General features: G+C 37.6%; 1 protein-coding gene across 4 annotated transcripts in view; it reads left to right on the top strand.

Moving 5' to 3' along the window:
- The first annotated feature begins 354 nt into the window (after nucleotides 1–354).
- DMXL2 (Dmx like 2) overlaps nucleotides 355–26,081 on the top strand; it is a 49,345-nt gene continuing 23,618 nt past the window's right edge. For all 4 annotated transcript variants that reach the window (XM_027688202.1, XM_027688200.1, XM_027688201.1 and 1 more), the window contains exons 1-18: nucleotides 355–474; nucleotides 8,338–8,463; nucleotides 10,198–10,269; nucleotides 10,898–10,976; nucleotides 11,610–11,766; nucleotides 12,694–12,760; nucleotides 13,511–13,689; nucleotides 13,995–14,178; nucleotides 15,172–15,346; nucleotides 16,062–16,292; nucleotides 16,408–16,685; nucleotides 16,835–17,525; nucleotides 19,223–19,344; nucleotides 20,420–20,509; nucleotides 21,835–21,952; nucleotides 22,704–22,823; nucleotides 23,244–23,471; nucleotides 24,166–25,845. In XM_027688202.1, the coding sequence (XP_027544003.1) occupies nucleotides 388–474; nucleotides 8,338–8,463; nucleotides 10,198–10,269; nucleotides 10,898–10,976; nucleotides 11,610–11,766; nucleotides 12,694–12,760; nucleotides 13,511–13,689; nucleotides 13,995–14,178; nucleotides 15,172–15,346; nucleotides 16,062–16,292; nucleotides 16,408–16,685; nucleotides 16,835–17,525; nucleotides 19,223–19,344; nucleotides 20,420–20,509; nucleotides 21,835–21,952; nucleotides 22,704–22,823; nucleotides 23,244–23,471; nucleotides 24,166–25,845 (4,684 nt within the window). In that variant the 5' untranslated portion in view covers nucleotides 355–387. The remainder of the gene's footprint in view (nucleotides 475–8,337; nucleotides 8,464–10,197; nucleotides 10,270–10,897; nucleotides 10,977–11,609; nucleotides 11,767–12,693; nucleotides 12,761–13,510; nucleotides 13,690–13,994; nucleotides 14,179–15,171; nucleotides 15,347–16,061; nucleotides 16,293–16,407; nucleotides 16,686–16,834; nucleotides 17,526–19,222; nucleotides 19,345–20,419; nucleotides 20,510–21,834; nucleotides 21,953–22,703; nucleotides 22,824–23,243; nucleotides 23,472–24,165; nucleotides 25,846–26,081) is intronic.

The raw sequence follows: 26,081 nt of genomic DNA, 5'->3' as shown, positions 1-26,081 counted from the left end.
TCCGCGGGGCTGTCCCTGCCTGCGCTCGCTGCCCGCGGTCCCTCCTCCCGCCGCCGGGGGCGCTCCCGGAGCCGAGCCCGGCCCGGCCCCCCTCACACTCTCTCTCTCTTTCCCTCCCTCTCTCCTCCCCCCCCCCCCCCTCCCGCGCGCGCCCTTTAACCGCCGCCTCGCGCGGGCGCGCGCACGGCCCGGCCCCTCCCCTCCCCGCCGCTCGCGCAGAGGGCGGTGCCCGCGCGCGCGCGCGCGCGCGCCCCCGTCCCCTCACCTGATTCGGGCGCGCCCCCCCACCCCCCACTCCCGCGCGCGCTCCCGCGGAGCCATCCGGGCACCGAGCGCGGGCCCCGCTCCCCGTCCCGGCCCCGGCGCCGCGGGGGCAGCGCGGCCGCGATGCATCTGCACCAGGTGCTCACGGGCGCCGTGAACCCCGGCGACAACGGGTACTCGGTGGGCAGCGTGGACGACACCCCCTTCACGGTGAGGGGCGGGGAGGGGGGGGGGGGCCGCGGGCTGGGGAGGCCCCGGCTCGGCGGCGGTAGGCCCGGGGGGGGCGGGGGGGGGACGGGAGGGACCTGCCGGGAGGGGGGCGCCGGGGGGACCCGAGGGGATGTGGGGACCGCCCATCACCGCCAGCGAGCGCTCCGCCGGTGCCTGAACCCAGCCCGGGAACCCCCGGTTGTGCGTCCTCAAATTTCCCTGGGTGCTTCCTCCCCCCCCTTTTTTTTTTCTTTTTTTTTTCCCCCTCGTATGTGTTTATGGCTCATCTGCAAAACGCAGGGGGTAGGTCGCACCCGGGTTCAGACGGAGCCCGCCCGCTCTCGGTGAGCGTTTCCCTTCAATTGCTATGGTTGATAAAACACAAATGTGCCAAATGCACCTCTCAAACGGGAAGGGAAAAGAAACACAAGGATATAAAGAAATACACTAAGTAAATTTCACGAGGCCGGTAGTTTATAAAATAAAATCTGTTTATTATCCACAGGCTATTTTTGTTTATTCCAATGTCAATTTCCACTTCTTTAGCTCATGATCTGCTGCTCTGATTTTAATGAGTGATTAGCTTCTGCAGTGTTTTGCATACTGACATCTAATCACTATGTTATTATTTGCAAATAAATTGTCTCATTACATTTTATATTAACATTTACAAGATTATATCCTAGCCACAAAACAGTTCCAAGCAAAATGATGTAGAGCATCCTTTTTGGTACCACATAACTGTCAGCAGACTTGTCAGACATTTAAAGCTTACTTTAGATTATCACAGATGTTATAATTTCAGTAATGAATGCTGGAAAGTCTTAAGAAATAGAAGGTGCCATGTTTGTCTTTATTTTCCCTGTTCTGCTGCTATGCAGCCATACTGCTATTAAAGGGACCTCTGATACTTTTGATATTTATATAAGAAGTAATTTACTCATATTCTAATGTTTCTTTTTACTGTGACAATTTAAGAGTCAACCAATTGGTATTATGAAAGACAATTTTATGCTAATTATTGATAACATCAATAACGAATAGTAATGTCTATTATGGTTTATACAAGGATTTTCCAAGAGCAAAACAAACGTTTTCCAAAAGAATTCAGAATTGTTTGGTAGCATGTTAATTATGGAAATGCATGTAACAGACCTCACTGTTTCCTCTGGCTGCTGCATCCAATTTTTCGTAATACAGTACACACAAGGAATTAAGGAGATAAGTCAGTTTTACTAAATATATCTTCTAGCCTTCCATAACTGTACCTTTCTTCTTTGCTTTTTCTTCATTCTCTGTATTTGTGGTATTTCCTGCTCTTATAGACCTTGATCCTGTAGTAAACTATATGGTTAAAAACATCTGCCTGCAAACTATTTGGGGCCTTATATCCAGATCCTTTGGACATCAGTCACCTGTGTGCCATGAAAGCATCACAGACCATCCTCCACTGCAGGTGGCAAGTTCATGAGTGCTTACCCTTAAATTCTGTTGCTCAGCATCACCCGTATGGACAGAGCTCTGGGCCCCAAACCATTCAGCTGTTTGGAGTCATAACTTCAACCCAGATCCTGAAGCAAGTTTTGCAGTTTAGGCAAGAGGCCATCAGTATTGGTCACAGAGCCTGACTCTGTATATCTGCTCTTAAGACCAAGTACCTGTCAACCTCTAGAACACAGCAACAGCAGAGCAGTGAAAGGGCAGGAGGTCAGGGGAGATCTGCACAGCATGTGCTGTCTGTGAATTCATGTGCAGCTGTTTGTGTGCTCATGTGCTCACTTATTTTTTGGTCGGTATTTGGGCATTTAAAATGCGTGAGAACTAGTTCACAATTGCTACAACTGATTCATCGCAGAGACTTGAAAATACGGCTTTTTTTGTGTGCAAGAATGAATCACTTGTGTTAAAAATACTCCACTTAACGGCAGAATAATGGCTTGGGGACATGTATATATGTATCTACTAGATTATAGTCATGGAGCTATTTCCCTTTTTTGTGAGGAGGAGTCGGGGAAGGAGAAACTTCCTCTAAAGATAAATGTGCCTTAGATGTCTAACTCCAGCAAACTTATGATTCTGAGACAAGAAACGCATTTCTTTCTGCCCTGGTTAGGAATATCCCAACTGTCAGGTTCTTCATTCTTCCTTTCCTCTATGGTTTGTCCTTGGCTTGTTTACATGACTCCTTGCTGGGGATAAAGGTAAGCTTTTTATTTCCCAGTCTGTGTAGGTAGAGCTAAGATGATAACATGTTCTGCCTCAGCTCTTTTAAAGCTTTGGTAATAGTCATCTACTTATTCTGAGAATAAGACAGGGAAAAGAAATAATTTTTCTACTATTTTATTCTTCCCCTGCTAAAAACAAATATTAGTGTCTCCATAAAGCTAAACAAATCCAAAGGAATAGAAGCACTTGCTGTGGGTTGGCTACAAAGGTTTTGCCAGTGCTTTATCTGAAATGCACATAGTGCTCTTTCCTCCCACATAGGCCTTCAGCAATCCTGACATACATCCAGGCTTTCCCAAATAAGGGATGAAGCACAGAGAGGTTTGGTGAGCAAACTGCCTGGTGGACACTGTAGCTGTGTTGTGCCCAGTCGGGTAGAGCGGGTGATACACAGGAAAAACTGTTTCAAGGGTGATTAGAAGCAAAATAACTTCATAAAGCTGTCTTGTACCAGACAGTCCCTTCAGCCTCCCTTCGTCTGAGCTCCAAAGAAGACACTGCATAAGCCAAGGATTTAAGTACTAAATGACAGAAATTCTGGTAATAATTCTGTGCACTTTTCAACTTTCTGTTACTTCATGTTCTCATTTTAGCAAATATTGTTAATGGTGTTTCACAAGCGAGTTTACAGAAGGTTGAGCTGAGCTTTAAGCAGAAGGGCCTTACAGCACACACCCTGCCTGGACAGAGGGTTTGGTGTTTGTGCCTCATAGTCTGACTGGCAGCTAATAAGTTTTTCGAGGTAGTAAACTGCATTTTTCAAACCATAGTTGATTTCACTAAGCTTTTGTTCTTAAGCAGCTATTTTATGTTGAGCCAGTTTCAGTCACTGACCCTAACCCTGTGTGGGATGTGTGTTACCAACCTGGCTTGCTGTGAGGGAAATAAGGTGGTTTCAGAGAGATCTCAAGCTGTTCTGATTCTGTTTCTTTGACTTCTACCCTTAGTACCAAGCTCAGGGTTGGTTTTTTCCCCCTGAAACTCTGGACAGAATGTAGCTGTTTCTAAGGTTAGTCTAGGTTTAAAAATATATAACTATGTCGATTACCTAAAGGCTGGATTCTGTAAGTATAAAAATTCCAAGCATCCCACAAACAGGAGATAATGAATATTTACTTTTTGTAAGAGGTACCATTAAATGCACAAAATACGTAACTCTAAACACTTTTTAATTATAAACTAGAATATCAGATTTTAGGCGTATCTGTACGTAAGAACTTTTCTGATAAAAAGTGAAAAAAATTAATTTATCATTTTTCATTTTTGAAAAAGACAAGCTTCTTGACATCTTCCATGCTAGTACTGACACTGGAGCTGTGTGGAATGAATTTCAGAAGCTGTTGCAGATAAGTCTCCTACATCCATGTAAACTTTTTTTATCTCATTGAACACAGCAAAATCTTCATCCACACAGATGTCCACAAGATACAGCAACTGAGAATAGCTTTTCCCTGCTGTGTAGGGTTCTCCTTCTACTTCTTCTCTATTTCTTCCTCCTTAAAACACTTACTTATGAATCCCTTTTAGTTATTACTACTTACATATATCTATATATTCTCTGCTGCCTTTATGTAAACTGGATTACAGATGCTTAACATCTGAATTCTTACTGGGTTCTTTTTTCTCTGGAACACTGTATGTAAGCATATTGTAAAGTATTTAATCATGAATTTGTCCCAAATGTCAATTTAGGAAAGCCTCTTTTACAGACCAAATGCTGGTGGTAGGTTGGGAGTTGTCTCAGTTATATTGCTAATTTACATTACGTGTATGTAATTCTACTACTACTTTGAGAAAGGAAGGGAAGGAAGTGTAAGTGTTGTGTCCATTGATTAGAGTTTGGAAATGGTTCAGAATTCAGGTGTCTCCATCACTAGCAGGAAGGTGGAGGAATTTCTGTATCTTATGTTTACTATCCATAGCCAGAAACTTAAGGATAAGCGTTGTTTTACTGGAAAACATGGTCAGCTGAAAAAGACAGATGCATGTGCTGCTTTCATATTATCTGAAAAGTGAGGATATAGCATAAACTCTTAGAGTAGGACATAATGTCCTACTTCTGTGTGGTGCTCCTGCATTCAATTAGAGCTTTGTCATTGCTCATTTCAGTGGTCCCAGATCCTGACAGTTGGAGCAGACATTGGCAAACTACAGCTTATTAGTTGCTTATGGATCCTGCAAGTCATCCTGTCATTCTGAGGGTTTTGCAACTCCATTTAATTTTCTCCTTGAAGTTATCAGTGACATTAGAAATGGAGGTTGGCAGATACTCCATGTGGGTGGTTTTTACTGCACTTGTTTTGTTCAGTCCCTGCTTATAATTCCGTTTGTTTAAGAGCTCTGTGCTGCTCTCATCCATTACAATATCTCAGCATCTTATTTTCCATCTCTCCTTTCTGGAGGGCTTACCCAGTTCCATTCCTTTTATCACCAGTGCTGTGGCCACTGTATTTCTGGCAGGAGAGACCTGAGGTGGCATGAGTGATCTTGTGAACATGTTGTCAGCTAAAGCCTTAAGAAGGAACTACTGATGTTGTCGGCTGAATCCTTAAAAGGAACTACTGATGTTAAATGTTATGACACTTCCCTATTCTTTGTCAATGTGGGGTATTTCTACTGCATCACCAGTTTAAGGAGAGAAAGGACAAAAGAAAAGAGGATTTAACAGAAATGTGTTCTGTTCAAGTATAAACATGTTAATAAATTGAGTGCGTTAGAAAAGCTGCATAAAAGTAATCAAATGGAAAACTTGTATTTAAACATATAATGTGAAATATGGAAACATCTTTTAGTACATGAAAGTATATTGACCTTTTCTTAAAGGTTGGGTTGTAATAAATGTACTTCTTAAAATAATTTTAAGATTTAAGGTAATATACTTTATTATACCTTCAAGAAATAAGGCACATTTTCAGCATAAATATCCACACTTGGAAAATTACTCCAGAACCAAGAGATAGCAGCACTTGCTTAAAGAACCTGGAGCTGAAGGCTGGTGCCCTGCTATTGGGAATGTGTTCCAACTAAGGTCTGTAAATAATGGACTGGATCCTCTGTTGGCACAGGACACTTGGGTGTGCTGAGTCACTTGTTGGTGCAGTGGTAAACACAGGCAAAAAGTAGGATGGATACAAGTGACAGAAATAAGATTTCACAAAGGAAAAAGATCGCCTTCCTTGATCAAGAGCATTTCGATGATTCTTTTGGGAAAAAAACATTCTCCTGTAAACCACACTTTTAATTCACAACCACCTTTTTACTTAACTTTATAAAAATATGCTGAATAGTATAATTAGCTGGAAAAGTACTGCTTTGTTTCTAGAATAAGAAGTGTAGGTGGGGACAGGAGAGATGAAAAGCTAAAATATTTAAAGAGGAAGGCACTAAATTCTTTTGCTTCACAGAATAAGCACACATACCCAAGTCTAAAATATTTTCTGTTTCGTGCATTATCAGCTTTACACACACATACAAATGTGCATGTTTAAGAACAGTGAGCGAAAGGAAATTGAAGTTGAGAAGTCTTTTCCTTTTAGAATTTGAGACACATGTACATGTCTCCTGCTAGCAAACCTGCAACTAGTTATAAGTTATGTTTAATTTAGTTTGAAATTTGCAATACCGACAATGAAAAAATAGGGTAACCAAAAGGTTTAAGTCCTTGTTTGAAGTGGATCAGTACCTCTTTTTACTGTATTAGATAACAATTTAAATCTTGTCTTTTAGTAGGTTTGTATTAGTAGTTATGAGATAGACCATTGAAGGAAGGTGAGTCAATTCTTTGCTGTTTTAATTGCTTACCTTTTGAAGTAAAAGTAGGAGAATCAATTGCTTGTGAATATTAGAATTCTGAATAAATTATTGGAACAAGAGGACCTGCTTCTATTTTCCTGTGTACTTCTGGGCATTCACATCCTGGTCTCCATCTTCTTCTTTCCTACTTATCAGCCTGTACCATCCTGTCCAGAATTCCACACCACTGGTGGAGTTTGTTTTGCAACAAATTCCATTATAAAGTATAGGAAAACAACAAAATTACTTTCTGTTCAACGTGAGAACTTATCTCAATCTCAGCTTTCTTTCTCTTATTTCTGGAAATAATCCTATTCAATTTTAATAATAACTTATTCTCTTCCAGGCTGGATCTAATAATTGCACAGCCTAGTCATTAAGGAGCTGGGATATTCAGTTACATAGATAATCTACCTCCAACACCGTTCTAGCAATCCTGCTTGCATTGTGAATCACTCCAGTATCAGTTCCTCAGAGCTTCCCAGAACAACAGCTGTGGGCTTGAGGTCTCTGACAACACTGTGTCACTTCATTTTCATGAGATGACTTTGGAAATCTTTGAGGCAATCCTCTTTATCCACAGTTCTCATTTTTGTGTGGGCAGTTGTGTGGTGTGTTCATTTCTGAGGACTGAGTTTCTGCTTTGCTGCTCGTGTTGCAACTTGGTTCATGCACTGACTGTATTTTCACTCAATTAAGCCCTTTTCTTCAGCCTTTCTCACTTGTTGCTCCTTCCCAGGAGGATCAGAACTAGACATAGAAAGTCATGAAACCTAAATTATGCGTTCCAGTTCCAGTGGTTATCTTGTGCCATTATCTCAGTGTGTCCATCAAGGGGGGTTGATCATGTAAATCTCTAGAAATACTCACAAATTCTCATACGCTTCTCAAAAATTCAAGCAGCTTTCAAGGACAAGGACTGACAGTATTTTGGAAATTATTTTACAAGAACCAAGGGGCAAGTTAAAATTATAAAGTAATTTTGTACCATCTCAAATTGACTGTTGAGGACTTGCACTCTCTGCTTAACTCAGCTGTAAAATTTCTGCTGGCTGTATTGGAATCAGTGGAAAACTGACTTTAAGGAAAGAAACTGGTGCCTTTAAAAGGCTTAGTAGTAGATTGATGCTAGGGAGGGATTTCTGTGCCTGAATGTGGGAGCTCAGTGGTACAGATAATCTGGAGTGATTAAACTTTTTAGAACAGGTGAAAAGGTGGCAGACAGATATGTATTTATCCTGTCAATGAAAAGTGCTGCAGGCTGTCACTGTTCTGTAGCTATTTCATAAACATATTAGTTAGGCTATAGTGTGTGTTGCACAACATAAAATATATCCAGAAAAAAAAAACAACAACCAGAAAAGCCCTGCAATTGGATTCTTATAGAAAAGAATCACTTACTATTCTTAAAAAGAAAAAAAAGGGGGGGCACAGGGGCACAGCACACACTTCTTTAGGAACTTACATGCAAATTCATTAATAAATGCTCCTGAATAGTAAACTCTAGTCTGCCTTGCTCTAGGAGGCAACAAGAATTGGAGGGGAGAAATAAAACAACAACTAAAACCTAAACCTAACAGAAAGTACACACAGAGCTCAAGTTCTAGATTAAAGTTGGGTTTGGGGTTTTGATGGGTTTTTTTATAGTTTCTCTCTGGTGATCCCGGTAGAGGTACAATCTCCTTTGCTACTTTGTTTCTACTTGTTGCTCCTTCTGCAGCTGAATTGATGAGGAACAAACCCTCTACACAGTAACAGCTCTCTCCAAACATCCATCCTGTCGCAGGTGTTCAGTTGGTTTTGAAAATAAATACTTAATTGTATTTCTTTTAAAAAATGTTTCAGGCATATGGCTCTGGTTGTGACATTGTTATTCTGGCAGATGACTTTGAATGTGTGCAAATTATTCCTGGTGCTAAACATGGAAACATCCAGGTCAGTTGTGTGGAGTGCTCCCAACGACAAGGCAGGGTAAGGATTTTAATAAATCTGTAAAGAATTTTTTAAAAATTGAATAAATTAAATAATTAAACAGCAACATAATGCTTTAATAGAATTAAAGAGTTAATTTTATGACAAGATCACGTTTTACTAATCTGTGACTTTCAGAGTGTGTGTTACTCTAAGAATTCTTTCAATTTAATAGTAATTTGGAGGGTGGGGCAGGGGAAGGGAAGGGAGTAGAGAAAGCAGGAGTCATCTTGTAACAGTGGTTTTTACTCCTTTCTGGGACCTGCAGTAACAGGTCTCTCAAAATGTGAACATACATATTAATTTCAGTATAGTAGCAGAACTGGAATGGTACTAAAATGATGTTTATTCTCTCCATTATTGTATACTTCCATCTCACTAAAGAAGAAATGGATAAATCATTCCCTTCCCAAATCTTCATTCACGAAGCCTAGCCATGATGACATATATGTATATACATACATATGTGTCCTGCAAAATAATGTATTCAAAATACTTATTTTTCAGGAAAGCTTTGGCACATTTAATGTGTTTAGAAGTGCTACAGTATGAGCTGTCATATTGCACATAGGAACGAGGAGTTTCCATGCAGTTGACTTGCCATGTGGTTTCATTTTTAACCCCTAAACAATACTAAAGAGGTAGTTTAGAAAGCTGAGTAAAAACCATTTTCTGGGAGTTATGGCAGTGCACTGAGCAAAGGGTTTGTCAGTTGTCACTGCTGACTAATATTGGCTGCTTCAAAACTGGCAACACCATTGAGGAAGCCCTGGGTAGGATTAGGGTAGGGTTAGCTGGCAGTGCAGTCCCAGTAGGACTGGAAAGGAGATTCCAGCTGCAGAGTTGATCCCTGCAAGATCACCACAAACCCCTGAGTCGTTCTGCATTCAGGACTGAACTCATGGTCTGCTCTGTACTTGGGGAGTGAGGATGTGGTTGCAACCTTCCCTCGGCTCCCCTTAAAGAAGTAAGATTTCATAATAAATGTCGGGAAACTTTTGCATTTCTGTATTGAGTAAACCAGATCCTGAATGGGAAGAACTTAAATGGTTTTTCTTTTGAGAGTCTTTTAAAGAAGAAAAAGGAATTTTAAAGATAGTCAAGACCCAGATAAATTCTTAATAAAGACCATTTTGTGTTCAGATGTTTCTGTAGAATAAGTGAGTGAAAGAAACTGAGGAGTTCAGTGGTCTATTACTTCAGTTTTTCTATTTACCATTTATCTCCTCTCAAAATGTATTTAAATATTAAAAATAGAATTACATTTCTTGCTCTTTCTTATAACTATCATTTAGTGATTTAATGATACAAGATGGAATCTAGGAACACGCAGAGACACAGACACTAATAATTAATGCATTAGTTAGCTGTGAAGTAGACAGAACATGAGCAGAAGCAGTGAAGGCACCAGCTTTCCCTTATACATTAACAGTAGTTGCCCTAGAAGAATATTCTCTATCTGATTGACAATGTTTATGCCATTGAACAGGATGCTTAGAGTTAAAATCTTAAAAGTGGGCTTATTCAGAAGTATGTATTTCTTAACTGCCTTAAGAAAATATACCTGTAACAGTTAATTACATTTGTATTAATTTCACTTTTCTTGAACAATGGCACACAGAAGTAGTACTGGAAATTCTTTAGCTATTTTGGAATACTAAGGAGCACATTTTCTGCTTACCTCCTAACCATTCATTTTGAGTCTTCAACTTCTTTTTTTTTTTTTCCCCCCAGATTGCAGCATCATATGGAAATGCTGTTTGCATTTTTGAACCACTTGGTATAAATTCTCATAAAAGAAATTGTGTAAGTATGTATTTCATAATTGTAATTTGGTCTAGACTCTTAGAAGAGGTGGAAGTCTGGCTTTTATTAAATTATGTTGGCACACCAAAGATAAATGGAAAAACAATTTTCCACCATTCCTAATAAAATTGGGTGGGTAGAACCTTCCACTGCATGACTTGGACTGTGGACTGCAGTTCTCCTAAGTTCACAACATCTTGTTCTTGAATCTCATGCTGGAATGACACGGTGAGAAGTTGGTATTTCCTATTTGAAAGTTGTCAGAAATATGACACAGTCTTGTTCATGTACAGCCATGGCCAAGCACTCGAGCATTAAGTGTGTTCTGAGCAGGTTTCACAATCTTTGTTGCATCTTTACTGCCCTCCTTATGTCCTTGTAAATCTGTGACCTCACTAGTCTAGAGTAGACTACAGATATATTTGGATGTGAGGCAAGTCCAGATCTGGTTCACAGGGCACCCTGGGCTGCATTTAAATTTTATAAAACAATTTAAAGCTTATCAAAACTGGATTTAGCAACCTACCACTGATTGTTTTTGCAACAGGCTTAATAGCAATTTCGTAGAGAAAGAAATATGTTTTGCTGTTGATATGAGAATTAATCCTTTACTGTTTTTAAACTACAGCAACTGAAGTGTCAGTGGCTTAAAACTGGGCAATTCTTCCTCAGTTCTATGACTTACAACCTGGCATGGGATCCTCAAGGTAATGCACAGTTTGGGAAGTATTTGTCAACATTTTTAGTTAGAAAAACTTGGACAAAAAATATTTTTATTGTAACAAAGTGAGAGCATGAACATGGAAATATTAGATTACCTGTTTTCAGACAGTGTTGCATAAAAAGTGAGGCTACAGTTAAGATTTGTGAAGGTGCTGTGCCAAGTGTTTGGGTCTCTTATGCAAGATCCTAGTTTGGGAATCACAGTGTTAAATTGCTAACTGACTTAAATTACCACTAATAATCATTTAAACAGAATTCTATCATAATTAAAGTCAGCAATGTGCCCAGACACAGATCTTTATAAGATGTTTGTGTGTTTATTTGAGGTGTGAATAGCTATTTAGCATCTGCAATATTCATTAGTAAATATGATTCTGTGATTCAAAGTCACAAAAAACTCCTTGATGTTCTTTCTTAAAAGGTATTATAAATTCAAAATGTTTTGATAAAACCAGCTGTATAATATGATTGAATACCCTATCATATTTAAAATGGACTTGATAACGTTTAGTTTTCAACCTGTTTTGAATAATTTACAACAAAATATGATGACAGGCTTCATCTTTGTATATCCCTTCATCATCTTGTTTCATAGCTTTGTTATTTCTCACTTTCAGGTAACAGGCTGCTGACAGCAACTGACTATTTGCAGTTGTGGGCCCCTCCATCTAATGACATTCTAGAAGAAGATGAAGATGATGATCCCAACAATCAGATCAAAGATGATAAAGTTCTCCCAGTTCTAAATGACTGGAAATGTGTCTGGCAGTGCAAGTGAGATAATTTTTATTCTAAGACAAGTTGCAATTCCACCTCACGTATCAGCAATGTCTTCTCTCCAAAACTATATTTTAAAATGTGCTTTTAAATACCATAAAATTCAAAGAATATAAGTTACTCCAAATAAGAAATCCTCACTTTTTCAAGTGATCTACCATGAGATGGTTGAATAAAACCTAATCAAGGGCTTACCCAAACTGTACCACTGAAAATGTATCAGAATCGTCTGTTTTCTCATCTGTGAGAATAATGCTGAATATTGGATGAGACTGAGTAAAGGAGCAGTAACAGGCAGATAAGCTGCACTGATAGAGATAAGAGCTGCTTCCTGAATCTTAGGAAGAGGGTTCTGAAACTTTCTATTTAGTTCTATTGGAGCTTCATGTTACAGAAGTGTTTCCTGATCATCTATTTCCAAATATATGCAGACTTGGGAAGTAGCTGCCTCTGAACCTGTTTTCTCTGTAGTTTTCTGAAGCCATTTCAGATTTTGCCCACAAAGCACTGCATAGGGAGCTTTCCTCTTAAACACATCTGGCCATAACCTGTAATCACAGACAAATAGCATCACATTTATGAGAAAGATGTTTACTTTCGTTTCTTCCTACTATTTGTCTTGGTTTCACTGGGAGTAGAGGAGCAGGTGGGACAAACTTCACTTGGATCTAACCTAGGCTTGCTGTACTTAAAACATTTATTTTATGAGCTGTTTTTCTGTAAAACTGTGAAAATACTATTTTGTTTCATTATAGCAAATATTTTTATGCTTCTGCTATTTGTAAAGTATGCTTAAAGCAACAACTATAAAATACTAATGTATTTCATTTAAATAATGAACAGTAACACTTAATCAATTGAATACCTATGGAATAATACTCTAGAATAAATAGACCTTACTTAATTTGCTCTTGTGTTCTGTAGGACAGCAACATCAGTACATTTGATGTCATGGTCTCCTGATGGTGAATACTTTGCAACAGCTGGGAAGGTAAGGGCCAAAAAGAATAATTAAGTAAGTTTTTGCAATGTTTTGCATTTGTTTGACAGAAGAAAGTAATATGAATAGTCCTGGACCATACAGTCTATTATAGACTAAGCAAAGGTAAATTATGATCTCATGTGTAATGCTGTGTTTTTGTGTAATTTCATGAATTTTAGCAACAAGAAATTGGATTTAGGTATGTAGTCTTATTGAATATAGTGATACAGACTTGTGTATGTATATATATACACATATATATTTTTGATAAAGTATACTTAGATGTATTTTTAGATATGAATAAACATATTTTTCTACTTCTGCTGAAAATATTGAGAATAAATATCAGATCATTATGATAGAATACATACACATTTAAACTAGTATAATATGCAGATGTCTGGATAAATTAGACAAGGTTTTCTATTTAGGGAATTCTGGGTTCAACTGTCAATTCTTAACTTCTATTTCAGTTTGCAATTTTTTTTGTCAAATCCATTATTCAAGCAAGGTTTTCAATTAATAATTCTCTTTAATATCACCCTCTCATTTCAATGGTTCGTGTTGGTTTACAAGTCTGGACAGGTAAGCATACGATGCTTGCACTTAGTATTAGTTAAAAAATGAGATGAATTTTATTTCTGGACCAAGTTTTCATGAATGCTACCAGAATGGCAGTTTCCTTATTATTTGGGATTTTCCTTTTGTGACATTTTGAATTATAGCTAGCTAACCCCGTGGTTCTGTTGCTTTCTCTAGGATGACTGCCTCTTAAAGGTTTGGTATCCTATGACTGGTTGGAAATCATCTCTTCTGCCCCAAGAGAATGAAGAAAAGAGAAAATGCTCAGAGGATGTCCAATTCTCCTTTGTTTATTTGGCACATCCTCGAGCAGTGACGGGGTTTTCATGGCGGAACATTAGCAAGTACATGCCCAGGTTTGAAAGCTTTCTTTTTTTAAAAAGAACAAGCAACCTTTGATCAAATATTTTTTTAATACTCTAATTAATGTTTTGCCATCAAGAACATGACATTTCTCTTCTTATTCTGTCAAGAAACAAAACATATCCACACCTTCCCATAAGCTTTGGTGTTACCTATCACAGTAGTGATAGTCGTGTTAACGTTTAGTTGGGGTAGAAGCAGAAATTGAGGTGAAACAATAACTACTAAATACATGTAAACTCCCCTAATTTCTGCTAAATTAATTCCACTGGCAGTAATGTGGATGTGTCTGCCTTAGGGGTTTGGTGTGTAATGTGTTACTCACGTCGTGTCTCGATGGCATCTGTCGGCTGTGGGCAGAGACTCTGTTACCAGAAGATTCTCTTCTGGGGGAGCAGATCTGTGAAACGAGCACCTCCAGCATCAGCAGCACCGTCTCTCAGTCTGGAAAGCAAAAGGACAAAATACAACAAGCGCTAGAGGTACAAGCAAATACTGGATTTGTCAAATTTTAATTTCAGGATTCTTAAAACTTGAAATACTTAAGGATGTAAAACTCTAAGAATGTATTACAGTCTTTACATGCGTAACAGAATAGTCTGAATTTGTATCAGTTTTTGAAGTCTGTTACTAAACATTGAAAAAGTCTGGGCTGCAACTCTGCATTCATGCTCCATGTTTTTAAAACTCAGTTTACTTTTTCTATAGCTAACTAACAGTGATGGGAAGAGACAATGATTAATACGGAATAGTAATGATAGTTTCATTCTGATTGGGTCTGAAAGTGTAATTATAAAAACAGTGGAAGGAGTAAATAAACTCTTTGAACTTTTAGTTACCTCGTTTGATAATTGCATTTCAAAAAAATGGTATTATGGGGCTCCAAATTTCATTTCAGAGACAGTTTTATCAAGGCTATTAAGTTTACAGTAAGAGAAAACCTATCAATATAAAAACAAGGAAAGAAAAGAAAACAGTCATCCCTTATTTGTAACTATTACAGTCAGACCAAGGTTTTACTTCTTACATGTCATGGTCATCAACAAATAGGGAGATTGCAACCAAGTACACTTTGGGCTGCTGAAACAGTTGTGCTCTCCACGTGCTCTCAGAAATTCTCAGTTGTACAAAAATAATTCGTTATAAAATTATATTGCAAAAGTTACTGCTTTTAGATTGTTCTAATCTTATTTATTAATGTTATGCAAAATAGTGGGTATTTTTATGTTGTTGTTGGAGTCAACATTAAAGAAATTTCCTGGAGACTGTTAGAAGAGCTTTGCCTTTGGCCAGAAACAATGTACATTAAGTGTTACTAATCTCTGTTGAAATCTATTTAAAATAATCTTTTTGAAATGACTCTTCATTTCTTTGGTAGAAGAAACTTAAAAAGCTTTAGCTTTACGTAAGTGTGAATTTTTACCTTACTTTTTTTTTTTTAGTATTTCTCAATTTATTTGTTATAACTATAACAGACCATTCACCAGTTGAAAAATATGAGAAAAGGACAAAGGAGATCTTCAGTTCTTGTTACCCACACAGATGTGCTGCCAGATCAGCAGGGCACTCATGAAGTTCAGCGTCACATTTCACACCATGCAAATGCACTTGGTCACTTCCACATAGCAGCAAGCATCAACCCTAACACAGGTGAAGTACAACCATTTATTAAACTCTAATATATTTGCACAAAATGAAAAAAATAAAGGGAATTGAGATGCACATTCTTTGCTTTGCCTAATTGAATACAGAGAATTTGTAGGAAGACTCTTATTTCATAAGTCTGTTACTTGGCATAGAGTTTTGTAAGACAAATGAAGCTGAATTTATTCTGAATACCTTCAGCACTTTTACAAGACAATTAAATTCATCTTTGCATGTCAGAAGGAAAAGAAACATAAATTTCCAGTTTGCTTGGTGTTTGATTCTTGGGGTTTGGGAGACCATGGTATATGATGAATAGAGTAATTGTGTTCTACAGAATATATAGTAGGGTTTTATAGATTATTGCATAATATTTAAAAAAAATAAAAAGGTTAAAGAGCAATGACATGCTTTACCTAAAATCTGTACATGAATGACAACACTGCAACGTATGAAACTGAGCAATTAGGCCTGTTGAATATCATTTACCATTCACATAAGAATAAATTTTCATGTAAATTTATTGCCATTAAAATATCTTTACTTTTTTTATTACAATTGCATGTAGAAACTTGATCTGTCACCTGCCTATTCTAATCTGACGGGCACAAATGATGTTATACCTAAAATAAGTTAAATGTGTGTATGTGTGTATATATATGTGTATAAAAGATAAGCAGTTTAATATATAACTTTTTTATTTGTTTTAAAATGTCCACAGATATTCCATCAGTCTTGGCTGGAACAGCTTTTAATATAGATGAAGGAAATGGCTTCGTTGTCCACTGGTTGAATAATAAAGAATTTAGTTTCACATCCTCCATTGAAGTATTTATGCAGCATTTAAGAAAAATTTCTGAACAACAAGTAGAACAAGATTTTGATGTTGAAGTTGAAGAGGAAGAAGAAGTGGAAGAAAAAGAGAGAGGTTTACACATGAAATTAGATCACGGTTAGTTCTTATCAGATTGTCCTGCTCGCAGGTTAAAAATATGTTGTGTTTTTAATGGAAAGTGATGGGAAAACCTTTGCAATGGATAAAATGACACAATTCTTTTCTGTTGCAGACTTGTCTATAGACAGAGAATCAGAGACAGGGACTGGTACAGGCTCCTCAGAACATGAAGATGGAGAAAGAGAGGGAAGCCCCAAAACATCCCTCCTGGCAGGGCCACGAATGCTTCTTCCAACAGTTTTGTTGGATCGGAAAATTGATTTGCTCCTGACAGAATGGAACAGGAATCCAGACATGCTTTTTACCATCCATCCTGTTGATGGGACCTTTCTGGTGTGGCATGTGAAATATTTAGATGAATACAATCCAGGCATCTTCCGACAAGTTCAGGTATTATATATTTGAGATGGTTTTTATTATTTATGATGTTAATCAACAGTGTGTCCTTTCTTTTATAGCTGAACATGAGTATGAATTCAATTAACTGCTTCCTGAGTTTTGTATATTCTAATTTTTTTCTTTTTTTATTTCTTTTTTAGGTTTCATTTTCTTCTAGGATTCCTGTTGCATTTCCCTCAGGAGATGCTAGTTCCCTTAGCAAAAATATTATGATGTATGCTTGCCCTGTTGTTGTAAAAGACGCCAGTAGTGCTGCACAACAGAAGACAATGGACTTTCCAGATAATACTCTAGCAAGTAAAAGCTTTGCCCAAGACAGTGCAAATGTGAATATAATTTCTCCCATAGTAATGATGATTTCCAAACATATAGATGGCTCTCTAAATCAGTGGGCAGTTAGTTTTGCTGATAAATCAGCCTTCACTACTGTGCTCACTGTATCCCATAAATTTAGGTACTGTGGACACCGCTTCCATCTCAATGATCTCGCTTGCCATTCTGTTTTACCTTTGCTGCTCACATCTTCTCACCATAATGCTCTGTTAACTCCTGAGTCAGACAGTTCCTGGGACTCTGACAGGATAACCAGAGTGATGGATCCCATTAAGCATAAGAAAGGTTCTTCTAAGCAGCAACTTAAAAATGCAGCAACCCGTACATTCCACGACCCCAATGCCATCTACAGTGAGCTGATTCTGTGGCGTGTGGACCCCATAGGGCCTTTATCCTACACTGGAGGAGTGTCTGAATTGGCTCGAATTAACTCTCTCCACACCTCTGCTTTCTCTAATGTAGCCTGGCTTCCAACACTCATTCCCAGCTATTGCCTTGGTGAGTATATGTGGCATGTTTCTGTATAGGGTTAACGCTGGCAGTTGCTAGAATTAATTTGTTAAAATAAATTACTATTTTATTTGGAGTATGTTTATATTAACTTTTCAGAAATTTCCTGGTATTGTGCAAATCAAGCTTTTTTATTTCATTTGAGGCTAAGCTACTGCAAAACACTTCCTGTGGCCTGAGTGTGCCTGCAGTCACTGTGGATCAGCTGACATTCAGTAACTCCTCTCTGTGACTAAGCACTCATTACTCTCACAAAGAACAAGATGATGCCTTTCCTCAGAGCTTTAGGCAGCTTCCCTGAGTGTTCTCTGCATTGACACGGTATTAAAAATGCAGATGTTCTTTCTGATGGCTTAGGTGTCGGGGTTGCTGGCCACATGCAGCTGCAGGAGGCACTGGGTTGAACAGAACTAGTAGTTGGACCATTTGAACATCAGAATTATTGAGAAAGATTTTCAGCCAAAATCTGCTTTATCTAATTCTTTTAACATGCTGGCTAAAAATTCTGCTTAGAAGATCCTGAAACACCACTGAAATTCTTCAGACCATCAAGGGTTTACAAAAGCCCAGTTAGAACACAGAATATTTTTAAATAGACTACATTAACTTTACAGAACTGCAAGCAATACTTTTTCAGATGTCCGACAGTACAACATCTGATGTGTAATGCCCAGGACAATTCTTTAGTTTTTGGTTTTAATTTTAGGGCTTTCCACTGCAGTTAGGAAAACTATGTCATTACTCTATTCAACCACTCAGATACTTATTCTTTAACTGTCACAAAGATGTTGTTATAGTAGTTGTCATCTTTGTAGACAGTACTAAATGCTGTTTGTGCTGTGGATGTAACATTACATTTTATACTAATGGCACGTGATTTTGTTATGCTCAGGCCAGACTTGCCTTTGCAGTGATTAAATGGGTGTCAAAGATGACATACAATCCAAAAATCCTAAATATGCTAAATACGCTTAATAAATGCATAACATATCTTTGATTTAAAATAAATGTATTTGATTTTCTCTGCTTACATAGTAACATTCTGTGCTGTCTGAATCCCACACAGTGTTCTAAACACAAATAACGAGCTGCTTTCTTCTAGTTTAGAGGAAAACGTATATCAGAATAGGCAATCTCGTGTCAAGCCTGTTGTATTTACTGTAGGGAAGCAAAAAATACACAGTTTTTCATATCTTATTCAGAACTACAAATCTATTTCTCCCTCTACTTTTATATCTGCACTTCTAACTGCAGGGCAGAAGGGAATATTCATAAAAGTTAATTTTATGGAAAGTACCTAGGGACAATAAACAAGGAAAAAAGCTGTGGCTGATGTAACGTTTCTGAGGACTTTACCTTTAGACTCATACTCTGAATTGTCTCTGACAGCCCATTCCTTTAGGTGTTTTACAGACTGGGCATTGCATGTGTGAAAAGTAGCATATATGAATTCAGCTTAGATTATTGAACTTTAATGAGGAGTTTCATTTACATGAATGAGAAGAAATGGAGTTATTTCCAAGTTAAATAATGGTGGTTTAATACCACATTTGCTTAGGTTTTTTGCTTCTATACTTTATGAAAATTATGTTTGAATCATACTCAGATATTGTGGATTGTAATAGATTACCTGATGCCATTGACTGGCACTTTTTTCTTTATGCATTTGTTGTGTTTTCTATCAGGTACATATTGCAACTCTGCCAGTGCTTGCTTTGTTGCATCAGATGGCAAAAACCTCAGGCTCTATCAAGCTGTTGTAGATGCACGAAAACTTCTGGATGAATTATCTGACCCTGAATCATCTGTAAGTTTTAAATAGCAGTGATTTGAAAGTATTAAAATAAAACTAAAGTAACTTATTTCCCCCCCCCCTTCCAGTGGTTTGTCTTCAGTTAGCTGTGTGTGATTTTTGTGCCATTCCATGTACAGGATCTTACATGTTATACCTTGCATAGTTACATGTTTTGCACTGTGGGGAAGCATTAGCAGACAGAAAGGCAACTGTTGCTACTGAAAGTGTCTGGACCGAAACAAAATTTCCCAGACAAGTTTTCCAGACCTGTGGCAGGTGGGGAAAGGAAAAATAGAATTTCTCTCTTCGTCTTCTCAAAAGAGGAGCCTAGAGGAAGGGGGAAGGTGAAGACAGATGAGCAAGACCAAAGTGTATCCACCTAAGTTACATTTATATATGAGGAAGGACAGAGATGGTGGAATATAAAGAAAACGACAGGTTATTGCTGAGGGTAATGTTAGCTTTTATTTTTTTTCTGTAAGAAACAATTTTTCATCCTTTTTTGTCTTTAATTTCTGTGACTTTAAGCAAAGTAAAGCCTGACCTTACACTGCTATTGTATAAACACATCTTTATCCCTTTTCCCCCGTTTCTCTGTTCTTTTATAAGCCATCCTGCAAGACAGAGCCTGTCAGCATTTAGATCAGTCTGAGAAATTTGTTCTAGGAGCAATGACTGTGAACATTCCAGCAAAAATCAATACAGCCTTCAGCTTATATATGAGCCGTGCTCATTTATTTTTTCATATGTGGTGACAAAACCTGAAGCTTGAAAAAGAAATGAATCAATATATTTGTTTCTCATTGCACAGATATATTATACTGTGTTATGAAAGGATAAATCTTTAAGTAAATAACACTTAGCTTCCATAAAAACTGATGTATCATCCCCATGAGGAGCTGCCAACTCACAACAGTGCAAATGTCTACACATATTATTCATGAGTGATAAAGTGACAACAGGAAGAAGTCTGTTACAGTTTCTACCAGCAAGGAAAATTGAAGCATCAATTTATCATAAGTGACTGCAATTTTCTTCTGTCCAAAGGAAAAATACACTAATTTTTTCACATTTTCCTCTGTTTCAGAAACTTATTGGGGAGGTGTTTAATATTGTGAGCCAACAATCAACTGCTCGTCCAGGATGTATTATTGAACTCGATGCAATAACTAACAAAGTAAATAAATGGTTAACTCTTTAAGAGTATCACATAAAGGTGTTTAATACCTTTGTTAATTAACCTAATCTGTTGGAAAGAGGTAAAAGAGATGACATTTCTTTATGGTGATAATGACTGTGTTGAATTTCTGTGAATATTGAGATGCTTTGAACATTTTGGTAAGCCAACTTTCTGTTAGCTGCTCAGAGCTCAAAGCTCATTTTTGGAGTATGACAATATTTTCTCAGCATAATTCTTGATGAAAACAAAACTTAACTAAAGACTGTTTTCCAAGCCATCATAATTTAAAGGAAAATAATTACAATCCCCTCAAACCCAAACAAACAACAACAAAAAAATAACGACTTTAAGATACCCAAACCTAAAAACTAGATCTAACTATTCCAAAATGTAAGAATGTTAGCCAGGTATGACTTAAGTTTTTTTGTTTGTCTTGTAAGACAAATTTATATCTATTAACTAATACAGCTATACTTTTCAAACAATGAGCAGGTGTAATTAAACCTTGTTCTTACTCAGTTATTTTGAGCAAACATTTCCAGTGCTGTTTCGTGTTAGGAAGCAGCCTGTGAAAACAATGAGTTTTACCATTTCTTAATTACACAGCTCTGGGGTTTTGACATGTATATTTTTCTATTGTCAATAAATTTCCATGCCTTTTAAGTACTAATAACAAAATATTTTCCTAGAATTTTTATAAATGAGTACAGGGAATATTGTCTTCCCTTGTTTCTCTGGAAAACAGAGGGTGTTTTGCAACATGAAAACTTCGTCATCGCTGGTTTTGGGGAGAATATTTTTCCTTGCCAGCAGGGAAGGATTTCAGTGTGAGCAGCCTTTTTGTAGGGAGATAGAGTTACTGCAAAGAAATCTGTTGCTGTCAGAAAGGACAGTTGTCAAGATATTTGACAGAAAGAAAATCTGCAATTTGTTCCCTTTTTCAGATTTCCCAAGCAATTCACTGCAGACATGTCTTCCTACTGAAGAGGGATAAAAGTCATTTCTTCAAGGCCAAAGAAATAAAAACCAAACCAATACTAATTAATCTGTCAATAACTGTGACAAAAGTATTATTACAAAATTCATCTGGCATGGTACATATGGGTGGATTTGAATATACAAATAATAGGTTCTAGAATATGCGTAGAATATTCTTAATATAAAATGAAAATGTTTCGTTTTTCTGATGCATTAACATAATTTCAAACATTATAAAAGAAAGTGTTCCTCATTAGTAGCTGGATTGCACAAAGGAAATAATTGCATGAGTTCCAAATGTTTCTGTACTGTTCTGGAAGCATAACTGTTGCTCAATGTTTCAGTGTGGCTCAAACACACAATTGCTTCATGTCTTCCAAGAAGACTTCATTTTGGGATACAAGCCACATAAGGAAGATGTGGAAGGGAAGGAAACTGAGATATTTTTCCAGCCATCACAAGGTATAGCATAAACTATGACTAATATGAATTAAGTAGGTACCAAAAATGTTCTTAAAGAATACTGAAATCTATCTAGCATGTGCTGATATACTCTTAAATGAGAATCTGTAGAATTCAGTAAAATGGCTGTTTTGTGTTTTTCATATGAATTACTGTTTGCATGGAATTAAACAAAAGCATTCTAAATGAAGAATTTTGAATTCTAAGAATTAGAATCACATTTTAACCTGTATGAAAAAGTACATTTTTCGAAGTGCTGTATGTTTTATACAAAAATATGAACAAAATAGAACAGAAGCATATTTTCTGCATCAGTATGTAGTTCCAGATCATGATGGGAATATATCTGACTTTCAAGTTAATGCAATAGAAAGTCACTGGGTAATTTGGTTAAAACTTTAAAAGAAAAAGGAAGAAAGCAGGCAGGTGAAAGGAGTCTTTACAATCTGGCAAAATAATTCAAACTGACTGGGAAGGCAAATATCTAATAAATTAGATTTATCACTAATACTCAGACTGTCTGTAAGTCAGTATCTATTTTTGTAATTCTTCTGTGGCCATAAGCAAACAAAATGTCAATTAAAGCATATTACTAATGGTACTGTTTGAGTATTTAGTTTTATAATCAACAATTTCTTTCAAAGATCAATTTTTTTTTATTATTAATAGTTTTTAGAGAATCCTTTGTTATGGAAAAATTATTTAGGTTGAATGTAAAATTCATTACAGTGATGATATGTTTAAATTACAGGGTATCGTCCACCACCTTTCTCAGAGAAGTTCTACCTTGTAGTAATTGAAAAAGATAGTAATGGCTGTTCTGTTCTTCAGATGTGGCATCTTCATCTCAAGTCTGTGCAAGCCTGTTTAGGTGAGTGAGTGACTGGAATATTCTTAGAGAGAGACATTTCTTTCATATTATTTCAAATAAAACTTAAAATTTAGTGGTTTATTTTAAAACAATTAATCAATGCAGTAGAAGCAATGAGATTCCTTACAAACACTGGTTGCATTCTATGCCAATGGTAACATATAAATTTTTTGATGGAGTAAGTAATGTACTTAAGCACTGAAATCTTTATTTCAGACTATCAGAATTTCAGAATGTTATGGATATCTTAAAATTAATAGTCACAGCATGCAATAAAACTGACACTGCCTGCACACATCATATAATTTTCTGTGTAACTCGAGCACTGATAAAAACAAATATATTTGATTAAGGGGTATTCATGCCTTGTTTTTATAAACAATTTTTTTAACATTCTTAGTGTGTTTTTTTTTTATATAGCAAAACCAAGTGAAGCATCTTCATCAGATAATAAGCTTAGTGTACCTGAGCAAAAGACTGTGGATTCCTCTCCAGATGTATCACCTGGCATAAGTCCCATTCCACGATCTTCATCAATTGCTAATCTTCAGACTGCCAGTAAACTCATCCTGAGCTCCAGACTTGTGTACAGCCAACCTCTGGATCTTCCTGTTGGTGTAGAAGTAGTGAGAGCAACTCCTTCAGCAGGTAGCTTTAACATTTTTTTCTATCCAGTTGGTTCACTGATTTACCTCCTAGTTTATAGGATTGTATCTCCCCAGCCTATCCCATTCTGAGTTACTGATACAGGAAGTTCAGGACTATAAAGGTGCTTTCAAATTATTGTGCCCATGTCATGTTCTTCTTCGATAAAGGTATCAAGACCCCACAGGAGAGATATTCTTGAAACTTACTGCTCTAATAGTTGGAAATGTAACTTTTAACCTTAATTTATTAATGAACAATTTATACCTGCTTGTTCATCTGTCAGCATTACTGTGTTTGGTATGTAGTGCTTTTTTCACCTGATGCACCTACAGCTTCTTCTGTTTGTCTGTCTTTCTGTCTCTCCTGTTGTGTTTTTTTCCCTTTGCCTCTTAGGTTTCATTTTGATACGCTATATAAACCTAATCTTAATATTGTTAATCTCATCTGATTAAGGCTTTGTATTCCTTTTGTTGTTGAATTCCAATTTATCATATTTGAATAGTGACCAAAAATGCAGACGATAAGTATTGTTCAAGCTGTAAGACTATCACCAGCCTTAATGTTACTTGCCCTTACCCAAATCCAAATTAAAAAAATAATACCAGGTTGTAGGTAGACACTGTTATGTCTGCCTTATTCATGCAGGCATCCTACTGTATATTACTAAAAGTAAATGTGTTTGTTCTAACTTCAGGTCACTTGAGTTCTTCATCAATATACCCAGTCTGCCTTGCACCTTATTTGATAGTAACATCGTGTTCAGACAACAAAGTGCGGTTCTGGAGATGCACTGTAGAGACAGACCTGAACAGCAACAATGAAGAAAAGGAAACATATCACTGGAGAAAATGGCCTTTGATGAACGATGAAGGAGAAGACAACAGCAGCACAGTGAGCTTAGTAGGAAGGCCGGTTGCTGTGAGCTGTTCTTACACAGGACGTCTGGCAGTAGCCTACAAACAGCCCATACAGCATAATGGCTTTGTTTCCAAAGAATTTTCCATGCATGTTTGTATACTTGAATGTGAGTCTACAGGAGGATCAGAATGGGTTTTGGAACAGACAATTCATCTGGATGATTTAGTTAAGGTTGGAAGTGTACTTGATTCAAGGATCAGTGTAGATAGTAATTTATTTGTTTACAGTAAATCAGATGCGTTTTTGAATAAAGACAGATACCTGGTGCCCAGTATCAAGCATTTGGTGCATTTGGACTGGGTTTCAAAAGAAGATGGTTCACATATACTGACAGTCGGAGTTGGTGCCAACATCTTCATGTATGGAAGACTTTCGGGAATTGTAACAGATCAAACAAACAGCAAAGAGGGAGTAGCTGTCATTACCTTGCCACTAGGTGGGAGCATAAAACAAGGTGTGAAGTCAAAGTGGGTGTTGCTTAGGTCCATTGATTTGGTATCATCTGTGGATGGCACTCCTTCACTGCCTGTTTCCTTGTCCTGGGTGAGAGATGGCATCCTGGTAGTGGGGATGGACTGTGAAATGCACGTTTATGCCCAGTGGAAACACACTGTCAAGTTTGGTGATGGAGAAAGTGATGTTTTTACTGCTGAAGACTCAGCAACACAAGATCCACTTAAAACAAGCTTGATAATGAAGAAGACCAGTGTGATTGATGGGGCAGGTGTTGTGGATGATGTTTTTGGCACTCCAACAGTAATTCAGGACGGAGGCCTCTTTGAAGCTGCTCATGTTCTTTCACCTACTCTACCCCAGTATCATCCAACCCAGTTATTAGAACTTATGGATCTGGGTAAAGTTCGCCGAGCCAAAGCCATTCTATCCCATTTAGTTAAATGTATTGCGGGAGAAGTTGCAATAGTTAAAGACACAGAAGCTGGAGAAGGGACTGGTCCTAAACGCCACCTGTCTCGCACCATCAGCGTCAGTGGCAGCACTGCAAAGGACACCATCACTGCTGGGAAAGATGGTACTCGAGACTACACTGAGATAGACTCCATTCCCCCACTGCCACTGTATGCACTGCTGGCTGCAGATCAGGATGCCACCTATGTGTCTGAAGAAACTTCTAAAATACCTCAGGGCTCTGAAGACCAGGCTAAGAGAAAAACAGAGGATCAGTACTCGGATCTGTTCCAGATCCAACCTGTTACAACCGAAGACTTTATAGATTTTGAGCCTGAGAAGAGGGAGAGTAAATCCAAAGTTATTAATCTGTCACAGTACGGTCCAACTTACTTTGGCCGAGAACACGCGAGTGTCCTTTCAAGCCACCTGATGCACTCAAGTCTGCCAGGCCTCACTCGACTGGAGCAGATGTTCCTTGTAGCTTTGGCAGACACTGTGGCCACAACGAGCACTGAACTAGATGAGAACAGAGATAAAAATTACTCAGGTTAGTAACTGACGTTATTGAATTAACATTCTTGTTAATTCAATAAACCTCAGCAAAGGTAAACTTGGTCCTTGGGTATTTGGGGATAACTAAACTGAAATCTAGCATCAGTTATTCAGATTAGATACTGTAAGAAAGAAAATAAAATACGAATCTCTTCTTATATTTCATGCATAATAAATAACTTGTGGTTCAGGCTCTTGGCAAGCTTAGAAACATACATTCCTCACACACTG

The sequence above is a fragment of the Neopelma chrysocephalum genome, unplaced genomic scaffold (genome assembly GCF_003984885.1).
Source record: "Neopelma chrysocephalum unplaced genomic scaffold, ASM398488v2 Primary Assembly neopelma1_75, whole genome shotgun sequence".
Taxonomy (NCBI): domain Eukaryota; kingdom Metazoa; phylum Chordata; class Aves; order Passeriformes; family Pipridae; genus Neopelma; species Neopelma chrysocephalum.
Note: the sequence above shows the minus strand (reverse complement) of the source record. Positions and strands in the feature narration are given on the sequence as shown.